Consider the following 17,125-nt stretch of genomic DNA (forward strand, 5'->3'; position numbering starts at 1 on the left):
TACTTGACCGATTCAGATGATCGACATATCAAATTAAAGCCAATTACCTGGCCTTTTTTGAAAAATACCATACCTGCAAAAAATGTGAATTCTGCTCTCGTTATTATTGATTGAATTCGTTTTTATTGTTTTCATATTCTCGGGACCAAAGGCGCTATAGTTTTTTTTTTTTTTTTTTTTGGAAAGCTGAGGATTTTTCACACAACATATCTCGAAACCAGAGAGGCGCTTCTTTTCGTTTTTGAGTTATGATTTTTCAAATTTAGCCGATGGTCCAAAAAATCATTTTATATAGATTCTGCATTCTGAACTAAAACGTGTATTGATAAGAACGCACGGAAACGAGCTCAATTACCATGAAGCAGCACGTAATCAACAAGAATCGTCAAGCCAGCTGATCATTCTAATTAACAAGTTTGGATTTAATTTTGAACCACCACCCACCATATTTGAGACTACTTTATGTCCACTTTTTCTTTTTCTTTTGAGTAATATGCGTTTGAAAACTCTTAATAATTGTTACATTTTTCGTAGAGTGACCCCCTATATAGAAATCAAAGACATAGTCCTATGTCAAAACATAAAACATTGAACAATTTGAAATTCGGGGCATTTGAACAAACACAAACTCGTCTTGATTATATGTGATTTTCATGAAGATTAACTAGTTGCGTGAAAACACTCAAAATCGGACAAACCAACATTGTTTACCTTACACATTTTGATTGATGAGAGGCGTGTAATAGCGTATGCGCATTGCTAATTTATCCAATGTTTGCAAACACTGAAAACCTCTCTTCAAATTGATAAATGATTCAGATAGTACTATTAATATACAATATCCAACGGATGCTTCAATACAACTACGTTTTACATCACGATGATTATTTTTGTAATTATTTCGTTGAACATGACATACTAACGTTTCAAGTGCTGCATGAATTATCAACATAAGATCGTGTGTGTGGTATATAAATAAACCCACTTATCCAAATGAACCTTACGTCTACGGGCACTTCCAAAGCTATACGCGTCCTTGAATATTCGCAAACACAATTTAAAGGGATCCGTTTTTTTGATTGATTGAATGAAATCCATGAGCTGATGTCAGCCATAGTCATGTGGTTAGCAACATTATCAAACAATGTTATCATAATCACAGCGAGAGCAGCACCCACACCCAGAACCCGTTTGTTTTTGTTTGGTTTTTGCTTTGCTCAAAAAAAAACGATACACACCTCCGCGCTCTCATTCTCTCGTAAATCACAGAGATGAGAATCAAGAATCAAGAGAGTGCAGTATAGAGAAAAGGGAGGTTTTCAGTGGATTCATTAGTGCGACAAGATTCTTAACCGAATGCTAAATTAGAACTTTGAAATATATTTTCGTCACCGGTTTCCCTCGACATAACACACATGTCTGTATATATCATTGTTGAGTAAGGACAGGGGGAAACAAAAATATGGACTCTATGTTTGTTACTCGTTGCAATGGACTCACCTTTGTATGCTGCTGGCAAGCAGACCACCGTTTTTGTATGCTGCAAGCATTATTCCTCTCGACTTGTTCCCTTTGAAGATTTCCTTGAATTCTCGGTGGAACTTCCTTGTTACGTGATCACGTTATACAGCACCAAAATCGATATCTTCTCTCTGCTGGCACTAGGATTCCAGTCCAAATCGCGACGGATAGGAAGTGAGTGTTCTTTGTGTTCCACCCTTGCACCACCTGCCGTCATTGATTTTTTAAATTTTCATTCACTTGCCGAATTTTCACGCACTCTTCTCACATCTATATCGCAACACGCAAATGAATTACTTACGTTCTATATTCGGGTCCACTATTTCGGACAATCCTAAATATACATAGCAAATCAAGCTCCGTGAAATACCTATCCTATTGCAAAAATTACGTAAGACCCGTCCAATTAGAACATCCGACTGATTGAACGACCAACAGACTTGTAGATGCAATTTTTTATTATTTTCTGCTCTTACTCGCGTTTGATATCCTCTCCACGCACGAAGTGTTGATCTTCGGGAGAGGAAGTTTGACAGCTGGGAGTACAGCCAGCAGGACAAGGTTGCCAGATATCATATAGGATAAACTCGATTGGGGGAAGGCTAGATAAATGCGTGATAAAGCAATTTTGGAAATTCAATAAGGCTTCACAAAAATGCCGTCTTTCGGTTAAAGCTCCTGTATTTTGCAAAACAGCTATCAATAGGTTCAAAGTTTTTATTTGTTTAATCGCATTCAAATGATAAACAATCCATACGTCTAGTTTACAATAGTATTAGAAATTGCAGAAAAATGAGTTGCTTAGCTCATTTAAAAGTATTTTTTCGCCAATATCAATCAACAAGTTGAGCCCCTAAATTTTCCTGCTGCGCTTTCCATTCAGCACATATCAAGAGCGTTTCCACAATATCAGTGTACTTATTGTGTAAATGGAAAATAGTCAGAAATTTGCCTGGAAAGTAATCGGATGTTTTACAAAAGTGAAACATCCTAAAACCAAATGGTACATAATTTTATTTTCTTATTTTGTAACTGTCGGTCCCAGTCAGGGAGAGCTTTCCTACAAAAAAGCTTGGCCCACAGCCCATAGGGACCGGCGCGGGGCTCCACGTGTTATTCCTTGTTCTCACTGCAGCTGGGCGTTAACGTGGATTGAGCGGGTGTGCTTTGTTTTGTTTTGTTGCGAATCTATGTTTTGTTTTGTTGCGAATCTATGATAGTACTTTTTTCTTCAATTTTTTCTTCAATACTATCACGATATCACCATCACGATCAATCGCATAAATATGGTAGAGTGACTTACACCAACGGTAAGAGTAGATGCTAAGTGTGAGGAATAATTCGCTGTCGAATCCGAGGAATTATAATGCTAAGACCCAATATTATTTTAATTCTACTACTGATCCATTTGTTTCATTATATACTTGAAGATTCAAATGCAGAAATTTAGGCAATTATAACATTAAAAAACACAATTGCTCCTCTTTGTGCATCGCACTTCAGTGTACAGAAAATAGAAATTATATGAGGAGTGTTTCAATGGTTTCATATATTCATTTATAAGGAAACACTTAGTAATAAGAAACTATCGTGACAGGCATATTTGAACTCTACAAAGAATGTGATTTCAATGTAGATTTAGCTTATTGCACATAATACTTATAATTGTTGATTTTCGAACGATGTATGAAAGCTGTATGGAACTACGTCTGTTGTGTGGACAAACAGTGATTTTTCGGAAATGTTTTTTCAAAATTGCTCAAATGTTTTCGAGCAAAACATGTTTGTTTGCATGTTGAGCAAGCGTATTACATGGCGAAAAAGTCTAATTTGTTCATTTGGTCGCTTGCGTCTCTATACAAACACGGGCAGAGAAGATATCGATTACTTGCTTCTAGCAAAAATGCGTGCAGTTATAAATTCTGTCACTATTACATACAAACATATGCAAGAGAAGAGCGGAGAAGAACAAATATCGCCGGCGTAAGTGTTTTCGTTTGCACGCCAAAACCACGCTCACGGCAATTCAATGTGAACACACACGATTAATCGTAAGCGTCACACGTCCCGCCCAAGCCACGGTGATGCCCCGCTGCAATGAGAACATAGCCTTAAGGCAGATATGACTTATTTTTCAGCGGTAGTAGCGATGGATTACGATATTTTTGCACTATGTGCTTTGGCCATTTCCTCAAAATTTTTCTTGATGTAGAAAATTATAATTTTTTCAATAATTAGTTTGTTTCTAATTTATCATACATTTGTCAAGCACGCAAGGCGTTTCTTTAACATTGAGACAAAGGAAAGCTGCGAGCGTTAAAGGAAAACGCCGCACCGGTCCTTTTCAAAGGTCGTTTCAATGGATGATGCATTAACCTTAGGCTAAGGTTACATTGGATCGGAGTACGCACGAAAACTTGATTATGCGATAACTGACGAAGGGAAACAAATAATTTTGTTCGATAGAAGCTGGTGAATTTGAACGAAGCAAGTGGGAAGCAATGTAACCACACCAATACAGTTCTATGTGGTTGTTTATTTCTCACGATTTTATGTGTTGCGTGCAGCCTTATTCTCGTAAGAAGCTGCAGGCAGTGTCACCTTAGCCTTACTGATACCGCATCCGTCGCAAGTAAATACATCTGGCGAGAGTAATAATGGTAAAAGAGCATCTGGAAGCAAACACAAATTGAGAGGTTCTAATGTTATGAATCGGAGAATATTTAAAGTTGACGAGATCGTTATAAAATTGCGTCCAAAAAAAGATTTCATAGGTTCCAGCAACTTACATTGAATCAGAGGAAAATTTTAATGTGTGAGATCTCAGTCCTTATTGATTGGCAAAAAAAAAACATTCGCAACAGCGCTCTTTGTGAATCATTGTTGAAGATACATTATCGAAAGTTTTGTATACTGTCATGTAGGGTAAACTTGAACGCTTTTGATTAACAATGTTTCCTGAAAGAAATGCTTTTAGAATTCATATAATACTGGCTGACTGAACGAACTTCGTCTCGCCCAAGTTTGATTTTTGACGTAGGACTACGTCTTTCATTTCTGTACCGGGGTGTAAGCTCATATTTTCAAAAACGAGAGAGTGACGCTGGAGTGCAAGGTTTTGCACGTTAATACCTTTTTACCGGCTGAATGGAGCGGTATAATAATCACTTCTTCGAAAGATAAAATGTCAACGAGTTATATGATTGTCACTTATTGGTCCAAAGAATCGTTTCAATAGCTTGAAAATTGCTTCGAAAGCAAGCTATTGAAATCATCATTGCTCATTGATGATGATTGGTGATCGCAATGTGTTCCCGAACACGGACGCAAAATCTAGGCACCTGGAGAAACCGTCATAGCGAATACATGCAAGCTGCGACTTCTTTTGCTCGCTTGCATTAGTGTTTGGAAAACCACAGCGGACACATGCAAGGCGTGAGTACTTTCACTCGCATCAGTTTATGTTCTGCTTTCGCATGGAACAGTCATGAAAAATTGTTTGCGTGTGAATGCGTTCAAGCGAACGAATATTCGCATTTACGCATTCGACTTGATGTTCCCGTGATGCAATCCAATTGACGAATTTACGCAAAACTGAATCAGCCCATGCGACTCCTACATTAGAGTTCAGAACCACAAAAGTGATGATGTTTGTTTATTCTACGCACTGAAAAGCAAGATTCGGTCGTGATTATTCATTTTATTTCTATTTAGATGTATGTCAACCATTAAATGTCTTCAGTATATGGTAAGAGAGTTAGGGCTTTGTATATTTACGATGATTTCAACACGCGATCGGACCAAAGTCATTGATAATCTTCGAAAATTTTGAGTTTGATAATGCATACAGGTTATGAATACTGTGAATAATGGTGATGAAATCGATATCATATTAAGTTGGATTACATAATTGATAATGTAAGGGCCAATACAAGAAGAATTTTTAGTATTTTTAGCACAACACAAGCTACTCATCGTTTTTCTAGTTGAAAAAAAAATTATTTACGACACTTATACCAAGCCATTCTTTAAAATATACATACCACATTGTAAAATGGCGATTCTCTAACCTTTTTAGCGTAGAAAGAATACGTGAAACCGGGAAATTTGAAGATAAACTCTGATTTTTCTAAAAAATTCAAACGACCAAAAAAAAAAAACAAAACATCATCATTTTACTCGCTGGTTGAAAATCTAACGTAAATTCGTCAATAGCATCGGTTTCTGTTCTGCTTTCGCAAGGAAAAATAATGAAAAATTATCACATCACAATAAAGAAGAAATGAATCTTATGCAAGGTTATATAGAGTTTATTTCGTTTTCACCGTGAAGTGGCGCCCTCATTTTCTATTCTGCGCATGGAGTGATCATGAAAAATCTCGTGTTATTCTCACGAAACAAAAATGAATCATGTATCAAACATCTTCAGTTGCTTTTACAAGGCCACTCAAATTCCATTGGTTCTTTTCGGAACCACCAACAAGTTCGAAAGAGTTAAATTTTATGTTAATAACAATCCCATATATACTCATCCAACCACACACTAACAAGAAAAACTTTCAGCATTCTTTCAAAATATTCATTCATTCATTCATTTAGAATTGATTCAGATGCAATTTCAAATAAATGATTGCCGAGCCAACGGTAGTCCTACGTCTACCTTGCGGTTATATAACAGATATAACCCACTTGTTTTTTTTATATGGATACTTTCAAACATTTACTAAGCGAATGTTTGCTGGTTCAATCGAAGAACTCTTCATTGATTGACCCTTTAAAGTTTAATTTAATTTTTTTTAAATAATAAATTTCCTAGTTCTTCTTCTTCTTAAATGGCACTAGCATTCCTAGAGAAACTTCGCCGTCTCAACGTAGTATTAATTGCGTCATTTTTATTAGTAATTGGTTGAGGTGAGGCTATGAAAAATAACACGCAATGAATGCATTCTGAGTGGCAAGCTCTAGAATACGCGTGATCACAGTGCCGCATGAAATTTATTTGACGAAAAATTCCCCTGACCAGAACGTGAATCGAACCGGAACCCCCGGCATGTTAGGTGTGACGCTAACCACTCGGCCACGGGAGCAGTACTTTTATCATAATTCGTTATTATTATATTATAAAATAATTTTCAGACACAATTCTCATTCAAGATTCTTCAATCACTTGCAAATAACATGTTTCTCTGTTATATGGGATACATGTTTGATATTGAAAATATATAATAAAATAAAGACAGCTCAAATCGGACGATTCAAATCGGACGAATTTTGCTCGTACCACCAGATTTAGCGATTCATTTTTATTTGTATAGATATTTGTTCCATTTATATAGATAGTAAATCTATTCCCACTTTCGAACAAAGTTCAATTTCGTAGGAGTGAGGTATGTTCAACCATCATAGAAACATTTCTCGTACCAAAAAACTACCACATGTCAAATTTGGATCCAGGCTCCATTTACTTGAATAGTTCTCGAGTTATGCATAAATTTGTGTTTCGTTTATATAGCAATATCTCAATATAAAATGCACTTGTATAAGCAAAGCAATGAAATGGAAGATGAAGCGATGCCAGAATTGCTAATCAGCTATTGCTCAAATCGATTTTATATCAAACCTGCATTTAGAGTTGCTTTGGTACCTAGTGATGTTTGGATTCGATGGTAGAAAAGTTGCTGTCTCGCTGCTTTTTTTTGCTTTGAACTTTGAATCCACAGTGAACTTCTATTAAAGGGTTAAAGTTTTAACCCTATCGTGCCGAAATCCCACATATGTCTTGCCTAGATAGTGTCAATAATAAACCACCTGATAAATCAAGTTTCTCTGGGATGGGTGATTTGTTTGCAATATATAACTGGACTCAACAGTTGAATCAGGGGGTCTTCGTAGCCACTTGGTTACGCGTTCGCTTATCAAGCGATCGATCGTGAGTTCAAACTCAGGACCCTCAATTGACCATCTTTGTGTTGTTATAGAATAACTACGTCCACGCAACCATCATCAGCGATGGAAATCGATCCACGGTGGAACAAAGATCGATTCATCCATACAACTGCTCTGTTCTGCAAGAAACATCGGGCTGCTGTTCTATAAATAACCCAACAATGATCAATATCAACTGTCTCCGCTGTCCGGTCTGCTGAACAATGGCAGAATAGAAAGAATACCCTTACGCCTAAATGGCTACTACTAACTACTGTGTAATTTACAATTTAATGAAACATATATGTACATGTACACGATTAAAACCCGGCTCTGTTACAGCTAAAATGCTAATGAGCCTAATGAATAAATTTAAAAAACAGTTGAATCAGCTATCAGGGGGGTTAAAAATCAATTTTTGTTCCACACTGACAGTTGTGATGTAGGCTAAAAGCCATTTTTTATTGTTGTGTGAACATTGTTTCAACCCCTTGATACATTTAGCTCATATTCAGCATAGGTGTTACATACACATCCACATCAAATGTGTAAAAAAATTAAATCCACTCATTATCTCAAAGTGAATCAAAGTGTACAAAGCAGCACCACATGATGGTACGATGTTCTATTTTGATTTGTCATTTTCATTAAATTAACAAAACAGAATCTATTTCTGTAACAACTAATAACGACGACGCATCATTGCATTGAATTTTCGACACCATGGATAGAGATTAGAATCAAGTGTGAAAAACGGATCAAAATCTAAAAATTACCGGCAATCGTTCCAGTCTCAAGTAATCCTGGCAACCCTGACCATACTGCACTTTACGCAATGCTAAAATCGGATAAATATTGCAACTTCAACTCGTTCACGCAACACGACACGCGTTTTTATTTTTGTTGATTTTGTATCACTACGTAAAAGACATGACAAATTCACGAAAAACGGTAGATTTCATAATCATCGGCACGACATTACCGTAACTAGGGAAAACTTAACACGATTCCGACAATTGCTTCTTTTTATTGCATACGTCCGTAGTGGTTATAAACATACTGATTGAAGGTATTTCATTGAATGGAAAATTTCTCTCATTCCGCAACACTCCCGCAATATCAGACTACCAACACAAAGAGAAACGGCACAGCAAGTAATGCTTTTCTAGTCGCTGTGGATAAAGCTTCATATCCAATGTGATTCTGAAGGGCGTAAAACGATTGCTGCACACTCAAGAAGTATTTTAGGGCTCTTGCTTTTTTGCTAATTGCTGGATCTATTAGTTAAGATGTGCTCTCTCTAATTGCGGAATGGATTCAAAAAGCATCAATTAAATCTATTTCGATTGTCCGTTTTAATGTTTGACATTTTCTTTCCATGAATATAGGACACTTTTGAAATTTTTGCTATTGAAGTAATGAAACTTTATTCTGAACACAACTTTAACCGAAAAGCTTTTGAAAGTTGAAATTGTATGCAATTTTTTTTTTAGAATGCTCGCAACTTTACTACTTTCTGTTTCATACAATTTTATATACACCCATACCTTGCTTTATACGACATCGGCCCTCTTCAATTCAGGCACGTTTTCGATTTACGGCCTAAAATGTTTCGGTATAACGACAAAAACAAATTGAGGATTGGTTCAAAAATCCCTTTTGTACAGAAGTGAAAAAATATTTGCGAGACAATAACTAAAGCAACATACAAATTAGGGGCTGTCCACATACCACGTGGACTGAAAAAGCATGATTTTAGACACCCCCCTCCCTCTTCGTGGACAAGCGTGGATATTCCTTTTACCCCTCCACCTAATAACAACGTAGACATTCCTCCAGATTTGGGAATAAAATCAAGAAAATTCAATTTTTTTTTCGCCTAAATTTCATTTTATGTGTGTTTCTATTTTCTATTCCATGTTTTTATTGATAAAAATGATAGCCTTATCAATGGTAACGATTTGTTTTGAATTCTTCGATTTTTTTCAACATTATCCGGGAGTTCATTATTTTCTTCCGAATTCCATTTACGTTATCTTCATACCCATATGAAAATGTTTTTTGTGAATCTACTCTCGAGTATTTTTATTAAGGCTGGCTGGCTGTTTGAGTTTTCAAAAAATGAGACAATGAAATCAAGAACTTTGTTTGAGAACAGTTTTTGTCATTTGTCAAAGAAAATCGAATCTCGGAACAATACAGAAATCGTATAAATAAAAAAAATAGGCTAATATCATCGTTCTGTTCAAATTATGAAAACTAGTTGCTAGTTTTGGATCGTTCACACACCCGAATTGCCGCTCAAACACATATACGTTAGACAGTGTTCAGTTTCTGATGCTGCTCATTTTACTGATCCGCATATTCATTCAGCTTTGTGCTCCGTTTTGCGGCAGGATAATGGTAGTTAGTTGATTGGTGGATTGAACACACTTTGAAAATAAAAATTATTAATTGAAATTTACTTTTCCATATAAAATATGTATTCTATGCATTTTTTTTTTATTAAATCGTTTATTTTTACAGGCTTAGTTACATAAGTTTAAAGGAGCCAAATTCCTATCTGTATTGTTACAAGTATATATAAACATTTTTCATTAATTCTAGTATTAATGAAGTAGAGAACCGATTACTCGCGGTTTGCTCGAGTTTAGAAGGGTGACATTTTTTTCAGGAAAAGGAAGGGATATAAGGATATGTTGACAATGTTCACACTCACATTCGCACTCACATTCATCATACTCAATTCTTAAGCCTATCTTATATCTAATATGTATTTACATTTCACCTTATTCTATTGTTAGTAAGAAGGGATTTGATTTCTCGCGAAGGAAAAGGAAAAGGAGAATATAAGGATATAAGGCCAATCACACACGAAGATCGATAACTTTTAGGAATACATATATTTGGGACATGTAATCAAGGTCTAAACGAGCCAACACATCTCTCACCGGCACATTGGGCTGTCTTCCTCTGGCCCGAAGAGAGTTTTCTAAATTCGATCTGGCAACAAGATACAACTCGCACGACCAAACAACGTGTTCCATGTCGTGGTAACCTTGGCCACAAGCACAGATATTGCCATCGGCAAGATTAAAACGAAAGAGTAGCGCGTCTAACGAACAGTGATTGGACAAGAGTCGAGAGAAGGTGCGAATAAAGTCCCGACTCAAGTCCAGACTTTTGAACCATGGTTTGAGGCTAACCTTAGAGATAATCGAGTGAAGCCACCGACGCAATTCATCTTCGTTCCACTTACGTTGCCAGTTAGCGATGGTATTTTTACGGACTAAAGAATAAAATTCATTGAAGGCGATTTGACGCTGATAAATATCGCCTTCAATTGCACCTACCTTTGCCAATGAGTCAGCCCTCTCATTACCCGGAATTGAGCAATGTGAAGGGACCCAGACAAAGGTAATGACATAACAGCGTATGGTTAAAGCACTCAAAATTTCTCGTATTCTCTCAAGGAAGTACGGCGAGTGCTTTTCCGGCCTCACTGAACGGATAGTTTCGACAGAGCTAAGACTATCCGTTACAATGTAATAGTGTTCAATTCTATGCAATTGAGTATTATTTCAATTCTGAAAAATTGTGAAAAATCTTGAAGGAAATTTTTATCTAATAATGATTTTATATTCATTAAGATCAATTTTAGTGGGAATATCATAGTAGTTAAGTCGGGTCTTGCAAGTAATAACACACACAAATAACATCAAGTCGAAATTTTTATTCTAATTTTTTTAATTATTAAATTGGCTTCAAGCCTGCTAATCTAATAGAAAGTATTTTGTCTCCAAATCCGGATGTCACGACTAAATAGATGTCGAGATTGCCCATTCGTGATCTCGAATTGCGAAATATTTTTTCGTTTAAATATCAATGACTTTCGCTTTCGCAGATTCGGTCTATCCTCTCAGATGGGTGGACTTTTTTGTTCTCTTTGTTTTCCCGTTAAACAACTGGGCAAGACGCTTTTTATGCTATGCATTTGGTTGAAGTTCTTACAGGAATCTTAACAGTTAATAATCTGACGATGCAATATCTGGTGAGTAAGGCGGGTGGAATTTTAGAAGCGCCCTAGAAGCGTTCTGGATCGTTTGATTTTAATACGTTCAGCTGCGAGCAGTACTTGTTGGAATCCATCGAAGCTAGTTCCTTGGTAGAGGGTCATGATACAAATTTTGTTCCAGTCCCACCAGACCCAGACCATGACTTCCTTCAGGCGAAAACCTGCTTCGGGGTTGTAATCACTTGCCAAGATTTTTTCAACTCAACATTATTGTGAATGATTTGCCCTTCACAATTCGCTACAAATATGTATTTTCGTTGCGTTAAAGAAACGCAGATTGAGATACATTCCTCCAAACGTTTTTCGGTAGAATAAACCCTTATTCCGGAATCCGGAAATCCTATCGGGTTGTGCAAATGTTGCAACTCGAGATTGCAGAATGCAAAAATTTATCTCGTTTGGATTGCGATATGTCAAATCGGATCGGGTTCCGGAATATGGGTTAATATGAAGGCCGTACATTGTAGTGTTTTTCGTACCCATGCTTTACCAGGTGCTCCTGAACGGTGGTTTTAGAAATCTGTAGCGAATCTACTAATTCATGGGTCGCGTATCGAGGATTAATCTTGATAAGTGTCACGATTTGATTGTCAGCAGTAGCAGCATGAACTTTCCAGACAATAGAAGTGTATTACAAAAATTACCAGATGTCAATTGAGCATAGTTAAATATTATCTATTCAGTCTGGTTATCGTGCGGGTCATAGTACCAAAGCGGCTATGCTAAAATTTTATGATAATGTTGGTGCTGCTATCGACAGTGGTGGCAAAGTGATCATGACTTTTTAGATTTCTCTGCAGCATTTGATACGATTTCTCATAATCAGCTGAGCAAGCTTAAATTTCTTTTTAATTCCAATACTGATGCCGTTAAGCTCATTGAATCCTACTTATGTGATCGTAAGCAAGCAGTCTGGACAAATGGAATTCTCTCAAATTTCCTACCAGTTACTTCGGGTGTGCCTCAGGGGTCGGTTCTAGGTCCAGTTCTTTTTAGTCTCTATATTAATGATCTTTCATCAATCTTGAAGTTTTTCTCGGTACTCATTTTCGCAGATGATGTTCAACTATATATATGAATTGTAATGGTATGAACAACGAGACTATTTTTAGACTAGTGAACGGTGATTTAGATAAAAACTTTAAAATTAGAAAATTTAAAAAATCGAGAAAAATTTTTTTCGCCTAAACGACACAATACGTTTGGTCGATAATGCCACTAGCCTAGGATTCATAATTCAGATTCCAATGGGATAAATTTGTTTTTTCCCAATGTGGCAAGGTTTACGCCACTTTGCGATGTTTCAAATTGAAAGGTTATTGCTTGAATAAAGATACTAAGCTAAGACTTTTTAAAAGTTTCATTTTACCATACAACATATCGTGTGACTTTCGCTTGCTTTCGGTTAATGTGCAAACTTTGGACAGGCTAAGGGTCGCCCATAATACCTGTGTTCGTTTCGTTTTCTATCTCAGCCGCCTGGACAGCGTTTCTCATTTACAAAGCGAACTTTTGGGTCACTCATTCCACAACTTTATCAAAGTTCGTTCTTGTCTTTTGATTCATAAAATAACCACTACAAAATGCCCTAAATATTTGTATGAGAAATTGACGCCTTTCAGAAGTGACAGACTAAATAAATTTGTTGTACCGACACACACCACCCAGCAAACATTAAATCGTATAATTTTGCACGTGCCAAGTCTTACAAGAAATCCGAATAAATCATAATCGCATATAATATCAATCAAAGTATGTATCGTGTATATTTGAAATCGCATTAAATGTAAAAACTCGATTTTATATACCATCATCAAATTAAATCGGATATCGGTATAATAAACATCAATTTTATGATGTACATTGTCGTAAAATATATTTAATCCGCATCATATGCGTATATTACGCTGATGCGGTTTGTGTGTCGTATAAGCGTATAATTTAAATCGATTCAGTACTGTAGTAAATCGTGTTGCATGCTGAAGAAAATCATGAAACCGTAAATCATATTAGATCCTTATAAAGAACATATTACATCATATTCAAATGTCAATGAAATGCTGATGCACGCGAAAGTTTTTACCGCTGTTGAATTAAATTTCAGATAGCCGCGCGAGATAGCTGGTGGATGATAAGCCAGACGACCGGAGTTCGAACCCACATCGGAGCAGTTTTCACCAAACATCAATCTGTGCCATTTGAAACATTCATATTCCACTCCCAACACAAGTCAATCAAACAATTATTATTTCTACAAACATAAATACTCATATATAAAAATGGCGATTCGTGAGGCTAAAGGGTGTGTCACAACAAATTGCATCACGGAAAAAACGCTGTAGAAATTCGCTCAGTAGACCGATTCTTTTGAAAATTTTAGACAGTAAAATAAAAACTATTAAACATAAAAACTTTAAAAACTATTAAGGCATTTTCTTTTTATTCATACTTCGAGCCCAAGCCCGTATGCTCGCACCTTCCTCTTTACCCCGTCCATAAGGTTCTGTACAACGTCAGGTTGTAGTTTTTTTTGAACAGAAATCCATTTTCTCTTGAAGTCCGCCTCTGATTTGACAACTTTTGGGTTCTTCCGGAGGGCCTGCTTCATAATCGCCCAATATTTCTCTATTGGGCGAAGCTCCGGCGCGTTGGGCGGGTTCATTTCTTTTGGCACGAAGGTGACCCCGTTTGCTTCGTACCACTCCAACACGTCCTTTGAATAGTGGCACGAAGCGAGATCCGGCCAGAAGATGGTCGGGCCCTCGTGCTGCTTCAATAGTGTTAGTAAGCGCTTCTGTAGGCACTCCTTAAGTTAAATCTGCCCGTTTACCGTGCTGGTCATCACGAAGGGGGCGCTCCGCTTTCCGCAAGACCAGATCGCTTGCCACACCATGTACTTTTTGGCAAACTTGGATAGTTTCTGCTTGCGAATCTCCTCCGGAACGCTGAATTTGTCCTCTGCGGAGAAGAACAACAGGCCCGGCAGCTGACGAAAGTCCGCTTTGACGTAGGTTTCGTCGTCCATTACCAGGTAATGCGGCTTCGTCAGCATTTCGGTGTACAGCTTCCGGGCTCGCGTCTTCCCCACCATGTTTTGCCTTTCGTCGCGGTTAGGAGCCTTCTGAACCTTGTATGTACGCAGGCCCTCCCGCTGCTTGGTCCGCTGGACGAATGAACTTGACAAATTCAGCTTATTGGCGACATCCCGGACCGAACTTCTCGGACCACGTCTAAACTACGCGCTTGTGATCTTTTTCACTGACGGAGCATCCATTTTTGCCGTTCTTCACCTTCCGGTCGATGGTTAGGTTCTCGAAGTATCGTTTTAGTACTCTGCTGACCGTGGATTGGACGATTCCCAGCATCTTACCGATGTCCCGATGTGACAACTCCGGATTCTCGAAATGAGTGCGCAGGATTAATACACGACGCTCTTTTTCGTTCGACGACATTTTTCCAAATTTACGAAAAATTTACAGTGAAGCATGGCCAACGTGATCTATACACTCTTATCTGATTATAAGCGAAAGCTGAAGATATAATTCCTAAAAATTAAATTTCTACAGCGTTTTTTCCGTGATGCAATTTGATGTGACACACCCTTTATAATAAACATTTTACGAAAATATTTTGCGCCATTTGTTTTTTTCTATGTCTGTAATAAATCGTATATGAGTATAGCAAAAGTCGTATTTGGTGTTTTGACAATTCATGAATATATTCATATTAGATCGCAATTCAATTCCAACATAATCGCTATTATAGCCGGTCAAAGTTGCATATTCATCCAAACAAATTCGGTAAGCATTTGCCATGTATGTATATGGCCTCCACTTTTGCAAGCATATGCCAGTTAGGCGCATTATATGCCAACCAAATTTTAGGGCATATGATGTTATATATACGCTTGTTATGCGATATCATGTTTGCTGGGCACTGCAGTATATGGGAAAACATTATTTGTAAGAGGTGTTTATCTTTGGAATTATCTTCCCAATCATACGAGAAATCAAAAATCATTGATGAATACAGAGTACTCAGATTATTGTTGGTTTTTATGTATGTATGTTTATGTTTATGCTATGTATGTATTTTTGACTTAAATGAAATAAATTTAAATTAATTTAATTTTTGATTCAAATGAAATAAAAATAAAAAGAGAAAATGCATTTTGAATGATAAACCATGTTACATATTTAACAAATTTGGAACCGATCTGTTTGAATTTGTATGAATTTGTATTAGAATAACTGATTTCTTATACGGCTTTTCGCTATGCGGCTGAATTTCGTGGAACGTATCTAGGCTGTAAAGCGAGGTATGGGTGTGTGAATCATTGATATACTTTGTTGCAAGAAACAAGCATTCTATAAAATGGTAATATTAATAAACAAATTGTTCGATAAATTAGTTTTACCTCTTCCCACTACACCCAAACTAGCGTTGGCAGAAAACATGCCATCTTTGGCAGAAAAGATGCCATTTCCTGGTCATGAGAGTCAAATGCGCAAATACAGGTCGGACTCGATTATATATAATCGCAATTTCACTTTCAAAGTTAATTATCGAATCCAATACATAATCGAGTCACAAAAAAGCTATTTTTCTATTAATGTTTGACATTCATACATTAATGAAAAATTTGATTTCTTTAGATTCGATTATGTATAGGATTTGAAAATAATTATTGAAAAAAAATGGTCGACTATGTATAATCGAGTCCGACCTGTAATGAGCTATTTTGAAGCTTAAAAATGGTTTGTATGAATGCGAGCAGACATCTTTTTCTGTTTTCTTTTCTCTTTTCATTTGGGATTGTGCAAAAAAAAGTCCATACGACGTCAATGGGGATCGAACCAAGGCCGGCTTGGAATGCGAAGTTACTTTACGCGACCACGCTATCCATATAGCTGCCAGCGCTATTAAAAAGGAGTGTGATAATATTACACCTCAGGATAAAATGAAGTTGGAAGGTGTTTTCTAAGCCGATAAAGAAGAACATGAACGAGAATATATCTTTCTCTGTCTGGGCCGTGTATTCGGCAAACTATACGAAAAGCTTTCATTTAAATGTGTCTCCTGTTTCGCTCCCTCATATTGGCTCTAGCATATATATTAAACAAATGATATACATGTATTGGGGAGTACAACATTTTATGTTATTTTTCAGCTCGTTTAATGTAATAAATCGGGATGCCAGAAAATGTGATAAAAATTAACTTTGGGTGTAGAGGTTCTACGAATGTGTTTTTTTTTTTTTTTTTTTTTTATTAAATCGTTTATTTTTACAGGCTCAGTTACATAAGTTTAAAGGAGCCAAACTCCTATTTGTATAGTTACAAGTATACATAAACATTTTTTATTAATTCTAATGTTAATGAGGCAGAGAACCGATTACTCGCGGCTTGCTCGAGTTTAGAAGGGTGACATTTTGTTTCAGGAAAAGGATGGGATATAAGGATATGTTGACAATGTTCACACTCACATTCGCACTCACATTCATCATACTCAATTCTTAAGCCTATCTTATATCTAACATGTATTTACATTTCACCTTATTCTATTGTTAGTAAGAAGGGATTTGATTTCTCGCGAAGGAAAAGG

General features: G+C 36.7%; 1 protein-coding gene across 2 annotated transcripts in view; it reads right to left on the bottom strand.

Annotated features, from left to right (window-relative positions):
• Nucleotides 1-8,531, bottom strand: part of LOC129766637 (delta-1-pyrroline-5-carboxylate dehydrogenase, mitochondrial) — a 30,022-nt gene extending 21,491 nt beyond the window's left edge. The window contains exons 1-3 of one of the 2 annotated variants that reach the window (XM_055767216.1): nucleotides 8,429-8,446; nucleotides 1,823-1,896; nucleotides 1,501-1,728 (exon numbers count right to left, since the gene is read on the bottom strand). In XM_055767216.1, coding sequence (XP_055623191.1) covers nucleotides 1,501-1,550 — 50 coding nt within the window. In that variant the 5' untranslated portion in view covers nucleotides 1,551-1,728; nucleotides 1,823-1,896; nucleotides 8,429-8,446. Of the gene's footprint in view, nucleotides 1-1,500; nucleotides 1,897-8,428 lie in introns of both variants that reach the window. The other variant, XM_055767221.1, reaches the window with a different exon arrangement.
• Nucleotides 8,532-17,125: the final 8,594 nt, after the last annotated feature.

Source organism: Toxorhynchites rutilus, chromosome 1, assembly GCF_029784135.1.
Source record: "Toxorhynchites rutilus septentrionalis strain SRP chromosome 1, ASM2978413v1, whole genome shotgun sequence".
NCBI classification, from domain to species: domain Eukaryota; kingdom Metazoa; phylum Arthropoda; class Insecta; order Diptera; family Culicidae; genus Toxorhynchites; species Toxorhynchites rutilus.